Source organism: Polypterus senegalus, chromosome 6 (genome assembly GCF_016835505.1).
Source record: "Polypterus senegalus isolate Bchr_013 chromosome 6, ASM1683550v1, whole genome shotgun sequence".
NCBI lineage: Eukaryota > Metazoa > Chordata > Cladistia > Polypteriformes > Polypteridae > Polypterus > Polypterus senegalus.
The window spans coordinates 136,615,134-136,628,577 of record NC_053159.1 but is presented as its reverse complement, the minus strand read 5'-3'; the positions used below and the strand labels follow the sequence as shown (position 1 = coordinate 136,628,577).

The 13,444-nt window shown below is 39.1% G+C and overlaps 2 protein-coding genes across 3 annotated transcripts in view; one reads left to right on the top strand and one right to left on the bottom strand.

Moving 5' to 3' along the window:
* The window catches only part of LOC120531676 (protein mono-ADP-ribosyltransferase PARP14-like), a 73,288-nt gene extending 66,034 nt beyond the window's left edge, over positions 1–7,254 (bottom strand). Inside the window, exon 1 of the mRNA XM_039757294.1 lies at positions 6,990–7,254. Within this exon, the coding sequence (XP_039613228.1) occupies positions 6,990–7,173 (184 nt within the window). The 5' untranslated portion in view covers positions 7,174–7,254. The remainder of the gene's footprint in view (positions 1–6,989) is intronic.
* Positions 1–13,444, top strand: part of parp9 (poly(ADP-ribose) polymerase family member 9) — a 43,468-nt gene that overhangs the window by 4,006 nt on the left and 26,018 nt on the right. Inside the window, exons 1-2 of one of the 2 annotated variants that reach the window (XM_039757296.1) lie at positions 7,173–7,309; positions 7,415–7,501. The gene's annotated coding sequence lies outside the window, so the exon portion shown is untranslated. Of the gene's footprint in view, positions 1–7,172; positions 7,310–7,414; positions 7,502–13,444 lie in introns of those variants that run through there. The other variant, XM_039757297.1, reaches the window with a different exon arrangement.

Genomic DNA, 13,444 nt, shown 5'->3' with positions numbered 1-13,444 from the left:
GGGTCTTCGGATTTTTTCACATCTGTCACATTTGCTCTGTATGAAGCTGCTCTCATCAGTGAAGGGAACAAGGTGCCAATGGTGGAGCTGCCAATTGTGGTATTCTCTGGCAAATTCCAGTCGAGCTTTGCGGTAATGGGCTGTGAGCAGAGGTCCCACTAGAGGATGTCAGGTCCTCATGCCATCCTCATGGAGTCCGTTTCTGACAGTTTGGTCAGAATCATGCACAACAGCAACCTGCTGGAGATCATTTTGTAGGGCTCTGGCAGTGCTCCTACTGTTCATCCTCATATAAAGGAGCAGATACTGGTCCAGCTGCTGGGTTGATGCCCTTCTATGGCCCTGTCCAGCTTTCCTTGCGCAACAGTCCAACTCGCGGTATCTCCTCCTCGTGCTTGACACCGTGCTGGGAGACACAGGAAACCTTCCTGCAACAGCACTTTTGGATATACCATCCTGGAGGACCTGAACTACCTGTGCAACCTGAATTAGCTACTGGTACCACCTCATGCTACCAGTAGTGACAAGGGGCCTCATATATAATCCAACCTGCTATATCCTAACTACAGGGTCACGGGGTCTGATGGAGCCAATTCCAGCCAACACAGGGTGCAAGGCAGGAAATAAAACCTGGGCAGGGTGCTAGCCCACTGCAGGGCACACACACCAAGCACACACTAGGGACAATTTAGGATCGCCAATGCACCTAACCTGCATGTCTTTGGACTGTGGGTGGAAACCAAAGTACCCGTAGGAAACCCACGCAGACACAGGGAGAAAATGCAAACTCCCAGGAAGTGAACCTGGGTCTCCTAACTGCGAGGCAGCAGCGGTACCCACTAGGCCACCGTGCTGCCCATATATAATGCCATGTGTTGAATTTACCCTAAAATATGGCGTACGGACAAAAGTGGAACTGTGCCTTTTCTTCAGTGCTTTGTTAAAAGATAATGGCAAAAGCACAAGGAAAAAAATAATTTGAGCAAATGTGAAGTGACGGCAATGAAAAACGTATTCTTTGTTGGCTTAAGCAGTGGTATAAACAACAAAAGAAAATTGATGGACTGATGCAGCGTGGCCGAGACAGTTGAAAGTTCAAGTTCTGAAAATAGTGCAGTGCCTGAAATAAGAAAGAAGTGGTCAGATATAAAGTCGATGTTAAAAGTGAGTCGCAGCCAATGTCTATTTATTCTGTTTCAAAGAATATTACAAAAGCTGGACTCCGTGCTGAGGACGCAAATCCACATGGTGATGGTGCTGCTGAACACACCCCTCTGAAACCACCAGGTGATCTTCTGGCTGTGTGCTGACAGACGTCGTTCTAGAGTCATAAAATGCAATCAATAGGGGATGCTGTAAGAGATATGGCCAATTACCTTATGAATAGAAGGGCTGTACTATGGGATATTGACCACAAATTAAATTAATTACTTAAAAAATAAATGCAGCATCTGATTACCTGTTTTTACATTCTGCTAATTACATTTGAAGAAAGTTGTAACGCTGTTCAATGCACAATGCGACACACTTTATGTGGACTATAGAGCAGCACATTAATAAGAGTGGAAATGCTTTTCATTTATATAACCAGATTCATTCTCTGAAGGTGCCTTTATAGTGTAGCGCTGGTGTCGAGCACCACAGCAGATCAATTCTTTCCTCTTTACAAGGCTCTTTTCTGGTGACTCGCTATCCTTAAAAGGACTGCTTGCCTTTTGACGCACTACTTGGAAAAAGCACCTGTGACTGTGCGGAGCTGTCACTTTAATAGGTTCTCCAGCTATATATGATGTAATGCCCGCTCATTGTTTTGGTGATCACTTTAATAGGTTCTCCAGCTATATATGATGTAATGCCCGCTCATTGTTTTGGTGATTCATCCCTGGCTGATGTAACTTGCCCAGTGCCGCTGCAATAGCAATGTGCGTGGAGTTGACCTCTCCAATTATAAGTTGTTCTTTCATGTTTCCTAGTTCAACCACAGTTGTAAGGAAATTCTGTATATCTGGATGACAAGCAAATAATACCATCCTATACAGCTGGCATGGCGCAACTCAGTAATAACTGAGAAACACCAGATCAGTCAGCAAGTTCTTGTTGCAAAGGTCCTATGGCTAAAAACCCAAGAGTGGACAGAACTTGCAAAGGAGCAAGTAAAGCACAATTCCTCAAAGTCTGCCTTTGTAAAGCTGTGCCCATGAGGATAGTTCTTGGAAATCGAAATCTACTTAGAAGCCAGCTATCATCATCTCTAAATATGCTTTCTCTTCTAATTCTTCTATTTGTGATGTCTTCTAACAACACCAAAGCAACTATGGTAGTTGGAATAGCTTGGCCATTCCGTGCACCATTATATTGTTACAGAATGATTACAATCAAGTGAATTAAATTTCTAAACGACTTGCAATTAATTTCAGTGTATTTGATGAAAACTGCATCACAGATGTGAATCTAAAAAAGAAAAGACCACAGAAACAGTAGCACTGCTTTGATGCTGGGTGCCACCAGTTTGCAAACACAACCAGAAAAGTGAGTAGGTAAAGGAGGTGGCTGTCGTGAAAATGTGCATGACTTTACACCAAGTTTAGTTTTTATACATCTTGAAGTGTGCGTGTAAATGGGCGTATGCAACATTTTTGTGCATATTCATTTATAAATGATGCCCAAGGTCACTGCCAAAATGCAAAACAAGAGAAGAATCGGTCAAGAAGGATAACGAGAGAGCAATTGTCTGTTGCCACCGCCTGAAATCTCATTCTATTTTTAGGGGCTGTCTTGCTGTTGCCTTTCCAGTGCACCTGTTGTCACTTTCATTTACGCCAAAGCAGGTGAAGTTGCTTCACAATCACTTGTGCTTCCTAACTGGACAGACTGATATACCTGAAGCTTACATGACTTGGTTTCAGACTGTAATGATTAAGTGTTCCTTTGTTTTTTTGAGCAGTTTACTTGCCTTTGTTTTTTTGAGCAGTTTACAAGTACTGTATATATATCGCCACACTTCCATTTTGTTTTGCTTTAGTAAATTCCAAGTGTTTGACACACAGATGACTAAGTATATATATACTCAGCAAAAAAAGAAACGTCCTCTGACTTTCAACTGTTTTTACTTTCAGTAAACTTAATGTGTTAATATTTGTATGAACACTAAAAGAGTCAACATCATAAGACATAAACTAAAAATGTTTCACAATGTGTCCCTGAATAAAGAGAGGCTCAAAATCAAAAGTACTAGTCAGTATCTGGTGTGGCCACCAGCTGCTTGAAGTACTGCAGTGCATCTCCTCCTCATGGACTGGACCAGATTTGTCAGTTCTTGCTGTGAGATGTTAACCCACTCTTCCACCAAGGCACCTGCAAGTTCCTGGACATTTCTGGGGGGAATGGCCCTAGCCCTCACCCTGCGATCCAACAGGTCCCAGACGTGCTCAATGGGATTGAGATCCGGGCTCTTCCACTGTGAGGATGATCAGCTGTCCTTCCTGTCTCCCTGTAGCGCTGTCTTAGGCGTCTCACAGTGCAGACATGGCAATTTATTGCCCTAGCCACATCAGCAGTCCTCATGCCTCCCTGCAGCATGCCTAATGCACGTTCACGCAGATGAGCAGGGACCCTGGGCATCTTTCTTTGGGTGTTTTTCACAGTCGGTAGACAAGTCTCTTTAGTGTCCTGCGTTTTTAGAACTGTGACCTTAAATGCCTACTTTCTGTAAGCTGTTAAGGTCTTAACGACTATTCCACAGGTGCATGTTAATTAATTGATTATGGTTAATTGAACATGCATGAAAAACATTGTTTAAACCCTTTACAATGAAGATCTGTAAAGTTATTTGGATTTTTAAAACATTATTGTTGAAATACACAGTCCTGAAAAAGGGACGTTTCTTTTTTTGCTGAGTATATAATAAGGTAGTTACCTGAAGGAAGGAAACAAACTCAAAATAACTAGAACTGTCCAGATAAATATCTAGCTGTTTTGAGAGTGGAGTGTCATTCACAATTTAACTCTGCCAATAATATAACCACCAATCCATTGACATGTGAATTAGATGCTAGATAGATACATAGATAGATACTTCATTAATCCCAAGGAGAAATTCACATACAACTATCAGTGCTGCTAACAAGTGAACTGTGGTTAGCCTGATTTTTACTGTGAATGTCAAGTGGTTTATGCATGGTTGGATGTTAACCCCCCTTTTTGGTTATAGATCCTACTCAGTTTATACTCTTCTTACTAGGTTTGCCATGTTTACTTTGTAAAGTATTTTGTGACAAGGTGCATTGTTATGTGTTGTATAAAATGTAAATTTCCAAACTTAAACTGTTACATTCAGAAATACTTATGTTTATTTTTGAAGTGGTCTGTTTCTGAGTTTTCCAACAAGTGACTCAAGATTATATTGTGATAAAAATTAATTTTGCATTTTTTGTGATCCAATTTGCATTAGTGAAATGGAAATGATAAACCTTTATAAGAGACCAACATTATAATATGACTTTAAAACATCCTCCCCAGCACTCCTAGCCACACTTGGCCTTCTATGAACAAAGATGGATGGCCCTGTAGTGGAGGGGAAATACAGGTAAAAAAAAAAAAAGTGGACACTGGATTACCAGTCCCAGCTACAGTATATGGCTACAGATAAGTCGCATAGAGGGCTGGCAATGTGAAATACAACAACTGGGCACACCATTAATCTGTACGACAGTTAAGTAAAACAGCATTAAATTAATTAAAAAGAAGGTTCACGTTAAATTAAAGGATAGTAAACTAGGCGATTTCAATCAGAAGATTAAGGTCAATTTAGAACAGACCTAATGTGAACACAGAAGAAAAAAAGAAGGTGGAATTTAAAACTCAACCCTTAGAAACATAAACTTTTGAAGCTCCAAATCATCAAAAATGTTTCCATGTGTCGAGATATTACACCGCCTCACAGCCAAAAAAGAAATAGGGTTGCCCCTAATAAGCAAAGCTGGATTATAAAATTTTAGTGACAGAGTGTTGACTTGGAGAGGGGGCTAAATGTTTCTCCACCTTATGCCATAACCTGGTAGCCCAATTTTATTGACAGCTGTTTCAGTCTAAGAGAAGTAAAACGGACGAGAGACAGAAATTTGAGAAAAAACAATTTGGCATCAATTAGGTACCAAGATGAAGTAGTATCAGGAGGTTCCAACTAGTTTCAAATTATTCTACCATAAATGTCCAATGACACCACTGTAAATTTGGCAGGAAAACATCCCATGTCAAACCACAAATCAATGTGGAATGTTCAGGATGAGGGGTTTGAAAGATGGATGGATGTTTAATGGACCTCTTTTATTTTAAATATATACAGTATCACTATATGACCCATTTGTGCACTTAACGACACATGGTCATTGTTTCAAAACATACTTATAAGTCAATTCTGCTTGCAGATTTAAAAAGTTTCCCCTCAGTAATACAGGGATTTCACCATTCTTTGTCACTAAATTAGAACATTACATTCTCAAACTGCTTAATTTAACTCTAGGCCACTAAAGATTGGAGGCCATCACAAGGCTCACACATGCATATGCCTACACTCACACATTCACAAGTGGGCAATTTGGAATTGCAAGTTCGTCTTCCCTGTACATCTTTGGGGATGTAAGGGGAAAAACTACAGAGATAATGAAATAACATGCATGAACAACAACAGGTCCCTGTACCTACTGACACTAAATCAAAAATAATATTGTTCTGCTGCTTTTGGTCCACAACCTTCTATCCTCTCTGATTAGGTATGGAATATAGAAGTTTTGTTGTAAGGAGTTATATTTACTAGATATGATGAAAGAAAGGAGCTTAAAAACATCCACATTTAAAATGTGCTGGATCAGATCTGATACACTGAAAGATTTGTTTAAAACGCTTGGAAATCATAGTGTTGTTAACTAATGTTGAATAATTGTAAACATAGTGGGGTCTACAGATATGCCAGATATGGTATATATTTTTAAGCTAGCCACTAGCATCACACAGAAGAAAAATAATTAAAACTTTGCATTCCATACTGAATATTAACAAAACTGGTGCATCTAAGCACCTTGCCTACCTGTTGTCTCTAACTCCACTCCCATCGGTTCCCTTTCCATTTTGCATTTTGTTCTACCAGTTCTCAGATTCCATGAACACAAACAAAAGTTATATTTTGTAGTTCTTTCTTGTATATAAAAGTTGACTTGGCTAAATCAACAAAACTATAAATATATGATTATACTGGGAGCAACACTAACTCATTTTAAATGTTAATCAGAATAAAGTGGGTTTCTGCCTGTCCCTCCACATTACCATCATTTTCTAAGTCAGGATCAAAGAGGGAATAAAGGCTGGAGAAGAACACACTACCATGGCGATTCTGAGTTACTAATAAATCTAAAAACATACTTTTATATTCACACAGTTGCCTAAAACACCATGAAAAAACTACATGAACAAAGGGAGAACTTCACACTGTATATACTCCATATACTAAACAATTCTGGTCCAAGGGTAAAGCATGCATAATACTATTTGCAGTACCAGTGTACCGTGCAGGAGAGTTCTGATACTGGTGGTTTTGGCTGGTGGAATCAAAACATGATTTTAATTCATAGTCTAAAGTCTGCATTACAGTTTCAGTACGAATGCTGTCATTTTAGTCATACCATAAAGCTGCCATTTTAAAATGGCAATAAGATGTGTCAAAACTTAATAAAAGTCGAAAACAACACAACAACGTGATGATAAATAAATACTGTATAACCAAACTCTGGGTCGCCGTACTAAACTGAAAGTACAGAAAACAAGGCGTTATTACTAAGCAGCCAAAATAAAACTAAAACACATTTCTAATGAACAGCTCGGTTGGACTGAATCTGGGTATGTGTCTAATGGATTGGGCCATTAATGAGAAAGACAGATTCTGTAAAGAAATCAACGTCTGAATTAAAATCAAAAATGAAAATATTCATACGTACTTTGTTCACTTTTAAAACGCACCACTGCGTAGTTCTCTCCGACTTTATATTCTATAAAGCAGTCGCCTCCGTTGGCTCGTTTCTTACTTTGAAAGTAAATCTGAAGCTTATTGCTTATGTGGCTTGAATTTTCACCACCGAAATTGCCTTCGACAAAAAGCTCAAAGGGGTAGTCGTCTGCCATCGCATCAGAGTAGCACTGCCTTTCGACTCTGTTGGTCTTTGCGTTCGCTCCTAGTAGTTTTAGGAGCTTTGCTTTCAGTTTTGATTCAGGGGAGTAAAAACAGGACGTTTCGTCACAGGCTTTGCTGCAGCGACCGGTAGGTAGTCTCGTTTTTTTTTTTTTAAATATTTTCCCGAAATCTGTTGCTGTCGTTTAGTTTGTTTGTGTCGTTTTATTAGTGTTATTATTTTAATTCTTGTAGCTGTTTGAAAAATCACAGAGTACGATTTTCACTCGGGACCTCGGGTGAACGAAAAGAAGACCATCACCGCAGGACATTGTTCATTAAGTAAGTAGTGTATTTAACTGTGGTATAAAAATATACATTGTCATTTAGAATGAAAAAGATCAGTATGTATCACGTTGACGTTACCTGATCCTTTGTGTTAAATGAAGGAACGAGTTTGAGAATGTTAGGTTATTGTGGGGAAGAGGGGGTCATTAGGGTATCATTTCAAACTTTTTAAATTGAAATATTTATAACCTGGCAATGCAATGTAATGCAGTAGGTGGCACGTATCCATCCAGTGGCCGTGCGTTTTTATCCTAGTCCCCCTGAAAATGAGGGATCGCGTGGCTAACGCCAAGTACATACTGAACTGGCCCTAAACGTCTCGTCTGTTCTTATTCGAGTTATAAATTGTACGGGTCAATAATCTGACACACTTCATCGAATTACTTAAGTGATTATGCGTGTTTGGTTAATCCTAAAGCTAAATGGCCTTGTTGGCCATTACACCTGTTTTCTTCTTAACGGGACAGGCGTAGATCTACAAAACTTGTTTTTCAGTATGTGGAAATGACGTGACAGGCGACGTTGAAGTGGTTGCAAATTAAAGGGAATTTTGAAGAAAAAGAGAGCTTGTTAAGCGGTTGAATGTTTTTTAGAGTCTTGGGAATCCCGGAGAAACCAAGACAGGTTTCACTTTCGTTTTTATGTTAACATTTTGGGTTTCGTTGCGCATTTTTTTTTCTCAGAGCCGTCTGGCCTCTAGGACTCAAGTATACTACATTTAGTCGGTAAACATATCCGTATGTACTGTATATGGTCTTGCTGTTATTTTGCACATATGTTAATGATTTAGGTTTATAACAGCAGGCACGTTTATGTAAATATTTTTTGCGTTTATCAGAAAATACATTTGTATTACTACACGTAGCATTCGAAACCTAGAGTGTGACATTCTCTTTTTAACTGCGGAGCGAGCGAGTGAGTGATATTTTAGGGCGCTTTGAGATCACATATACACAATACAGATTGCAAAGCAACCAATGAAATTGAACGGTGTAAGGTTATGTGTAAGCGTTGCCGTGGTGTTCACCTCTTCCGCCTTTTATGCCTAACGCCGGCCTAGTATGTACAGTATTTAAAGTTTGTGTTCATCCAGTTATTCCATCCACTGTACGGTTTCATCGCAAACACGCATACAGATTGTTAACTTACAGTGCCAAATTGGCTCATCGATGAACTGGTGTTCGGTCTAGGTCTACAGAAAGCTGGACTCCACCTGGAGAGACTTGACATCTGTAATGGAAGAAGTATTAGAAATGATTGAGTGGTACATTCAAGCTTTATTTGCAGTTGATAACATTACATTCTTATACACACAGGTTCTGTAAGTAATATTAATACAGAGTTTGTGAACATTAGGCTCAAATACAAAAATGTTATGTGGCATGATAGGAGCTGCAATCAAAGTTGTAAGGTGATTAAGCACCCATATGCTGAATTCTTACTTTTTATTTTTTTGCATCTTTACCCTTTTTCTCAAACTTTTTATAAATATAATAGAACAATTTATTGGAAAGTAATAAAATAATATTAATGAATTCTTGCCATGTGTAAAAACACAAGTTTTGGACATAACCTCTAAAAGCGAATATGATTTTTTTTCCTAATTTGAGATAATATCGTACATCGCTGATTCACCGAGTAAAAGAAGGTTGGTTGGGATTCTTCCTGTTGAGCAAGATAAGTTTGTGTTCTAGTATTGTGGTATAGGGTATTACAAATGATTTCTCCTTATGCACTTCATTGCCACACAAAATCACCGTTAATTAATTGGTGATTGTGACACCAAGGATGTCTGAAAAGTATTAAAGTTTTGGTTGTCAATAATGTTTATTTAGTGCACTTCCAAAACTTATGGCAAAGTGAAGCTTGTGCTAGATGGCAACACATGCAGGTTGGATCTTGTCGTCAGTACATTTTAGACAGTGTTATATGAGAGAAATTACATCAATGAAAGACTTTTACTTGAATTATGGAATCCTTGGACCATCTAGAACTAGAGTATTGTAGGTATTGCTGAATTCCACTCCTTTTTTTGAATTGTGAAGTAAAATGTCCCTTTCAAAATTACAAATCAAACAATTTAGACGTGATTAAAGTGCACCTTGTAGACTTTCATTTAAAAGTATATGTATACATTATGGTCACAGCATGTAGAATTGACAACACTTTTTCAGTGTGGTGTAGTGGTTAAGTTTTTGGACTTCAAACCATGAGGTTGTGGGTTCAAATCCCTCCCTTAACACTGCATGATGCTTAGCAAGTCACTTTACCTGCATGTGCTCCAATTGGAAAAACAAAAGAAATGTCACAAGTTGTATCTCAAATGTTGTAATTCACTTTGGATAAAAGTGTCATCCAAATAAATATATACTGTACATGGTCTCTACCCCCAGCCATTTCTGTGCACCATAATGATTGGGACATAATAATGGCAGGAATATTAAAGCAGAATATTTAGTACTTGACTCATATCCCCTGCATGCAATGACTGCTTGAAGTCTGTGATTCATAAGTATCACCAGGTGCTGAGTAGCTTCTCTGGTGATGGTCTGCCAAGCTTCTAATGCAGCCATCTTCACCCTCTGCTTGTTTGGGGATTTTCTCTGCAGCATATAGAAGGCTTGCTCAATTGGATTTAGATCAGGTGACAAGCTTGGCTATTCAAGAATGTTCATCTTTTTTTAGTTTTGAAAAACTCCTGTGTTGCTTTAGCAGTATGTTTGGGATCATTATCTTGTACAATGAAGCGCCATCCAGTGGGCTTGAGGCATTTACTGGAACTCGAGTATATAAAATGTTTCTATACACCCCAGAATTCATTGTGTGACTGGTATAAGGAGTTGCATCATCAATGAAGATAAGTGTGCCAGTACCTGTGGCAGCCATACATGCCCAAGCCATGATTCCAACACCACCATGTTTAATAGATGAGGTGGTATGCTTAGGTTCTTGGGTAGTAAATTTTCATCTCCACACTTTGCTTTTGCCATCACTGATAAACAAGAACTTTTTCCAGAATTCTGTATAGTCTTGTCAGTTGTTTTCACAGACTGTAATCTGGCCATCCTGTTTTTAGTATTAGTAGTTTGCATCTTGCAGTGTGACCTCTGTCCATGAAGTCTTCTGCAGATAGTAGTTTCTGACACATACATATCTGCTTCCTTAAGACTGTTTCTGATCTGTCGGTGAGGCATTTGGGGCCTTTTCTTTACTATAGTGAGGATTCTTCTGTAATTATTAGTCGAGGTCTTCCTTGGCCTACCAGTCACTTTGCGATTATTGAGATCACCAATGTGTTCGTTCTTCATAATGATAATTCCAGAGAGTAGATTTAGGTAATCCTAAGGTTATATCATACAAGGTTAAATCTTTGAATCACTGATTTGTTCAATTCAAAAACTATAACAAGCTATATTCTAGTTTAAAAGCTAGAATAGTATCATTACAATGTAACAACTTTAACCATCAAACAATATAAGAAGCAAGCTACAAAATGAGTAATTCATAATAATAATAATCTTTATTGAATTTTCACAATAAAATTCCAACGATAGAAAAAAAAAACAATTGTACAAATAGAACTTTAGGATAGTGCACAAAATATAACTGGGAGAACATTGAAATATGACTAAATAAAAATGATTTCACTTTTGGATGTATCTCCTGCAATTTTCTTCTTTTATATCCTGTCCTTTCTGATGCAATCTCCCATACATATATCATCAGTGAACTGAACTGTGATTTGATGTACTGTAAGTCTTTTGTCTACAGTTTCCTCCATCCGTTCAGTACACAAACTGATTCTTTCAGTAAACTAGTTCAGTGTACTATACTGCATGTCTCTTGCCTGCAGTTCATGAACAAACTTTCAGTGATTCTCCATATCAGTATGGGGCATACTGGTTCATTCAATCGGTGTCAGTGTACGTACCGATACGGTCATCAGTCAGAGTAAACTGATCAATGGGAGGTGCTCAGTGTGCTCTTATCAGGACAGTCATTGGCTAGTTCTCGTCATGACCGTTTTGCTGTAACAGTTTACTAATAGGGTATTTCCCCGAAGAGAGAAGCCATTTAAGTGAAGTTAAGATGATAACTCTCGACTGTCGCAGATTGCAATATAAAATGTAGCATGCACTGCACATGCCTCTGAAAAGATTCATTGTCATCATACCAGTACGTTCGTTCAGAAACCAAGGCAAGTACAGAAGAAATGGTTAGTTTGTTCATTGCACATCACTAGTAATCACAAACACCTGTGATGCCAATTGTCCCAAATATTATGGTGTCCTAAAATGGGTGGGCCATGTAGAAAAAGTGTTGTTGTTCCTACATGGTGCAACTGAAATGTAGGCAAATAATCTAACATGAAATTGTGCAATGTGCACCTTAATCACATCAGAATTGTTTGATTTGTAATTTGAATCTGTGGAGGAGAGGACTAAATCAAGGAAAATGTGTCTTTGTCCCAAACATTATGGAGGGCACTGTTTATAATAATTTAGCAAGCAAAATCGTTGAATCCATCATTATAGTGTTGTTTCTAGGAGAAGCATATTATTTAGAACACTTTTGACTACATGCAGTATCAGAGGAATGAAAAAGGGTGTATGCCTAATAGTGCTAACACAAAACTTTAAAACAACACTTTTTCATAGTTTGTTTTACTGTTTGCTTGGGGCAGTTTCAGACCCTGTCCAGGCTTAGTCTCTGCCTTGCACACACTGCTTCTAAGATGAGAATTTTCGATCATGAACTGGATTAGTGAGTAAGAAAATGGATGAGTGGATTTTAAGATTTGTCATCGCATATTTTTGTCTTTGTCAACAGCAGGATATCAAGGTTTCTGATATTATCAAAAGAATTCAACCTTCATTTCTAAAAAAAAAAGTGCTGTCATTTATCCAGCATACACATTATTTAAATTCTCAAATTTACAAAAAAAGGACTTTCTATACTCCATGTATATGTTTCTGAAATTGCCAAATACCTGTATTATAGTTGTTAAGTGCTAGTCTATGGTGTATGTCCTTACGTCTGTTGTAATGATATGAAATATAAAAATGACTAACTGCGTATTGTCTTCTGGGCAAAAAAAAAAACACCTGAAGACTCCCTAACAGTTTTACTGTATTGGTGAACTTGCAGAGGTGTCGGCTAAGTAGGCCAGGACAGGTTGTTTCCTGTGTGAGACGGACATGTAGTCGAGTGCAGCGGTGGCACAATTTGAGTGGGACAGACTGGAGCTTTTCTCTGGCAAACGTATGGTAGCTTGTTGTGTGAACATACAACATGTCTGTACTACAAAGCTGATTTTGTCCACTTGGGTTGAATGAAAAATGAGGTGCATACATGCGCCATCTCACCAAGTGCATCAAGTTTCTACATCTCCTGTAGAATTCACACCATCTCCCGTGGCTTTGTTGAGCGTAAGCAGAGTGGACTGCTCCTAGCATACACACACACGTCTTTCGTTTTATATATGTTGTGGCGGACTGCTGGGGCCCTTAACTGGTCGGGATGCCCCAACCATGGAAGGACCAGGGGAGAGAGTATTTTCAGGACAGTTTCTCCCCCAGGCTGACAGAAGGCAGCCCCCTTGATTTTCAGTGGAGCCACGGGTCTTGAGCATGGAAACTAAAGCCTACTGGGGCCCGTGGTCACTGCCAGAGGGTGCATGGACTTTTATAGGGCCCTATTTGGCAGCACTTACACCACACCCGGAAGTGCCGCTGGAAGAAGCTTGCTGGGCACCTGGAGTCCTTCTGGTTGCCTTATAAACGGAGCCAGTCACCACCATTCAGTGGCCAGAGTAGGGAGGTAGAGGATAAAGCCTGAAGAGGAGTGGAGGCGGAGGGACTGGCGGCAAGAAGAACTGCGTTGAATTGTGAGCATTGTGTTGGTGTAGCGTGCACAAGACTGTAAATAAACCATGTG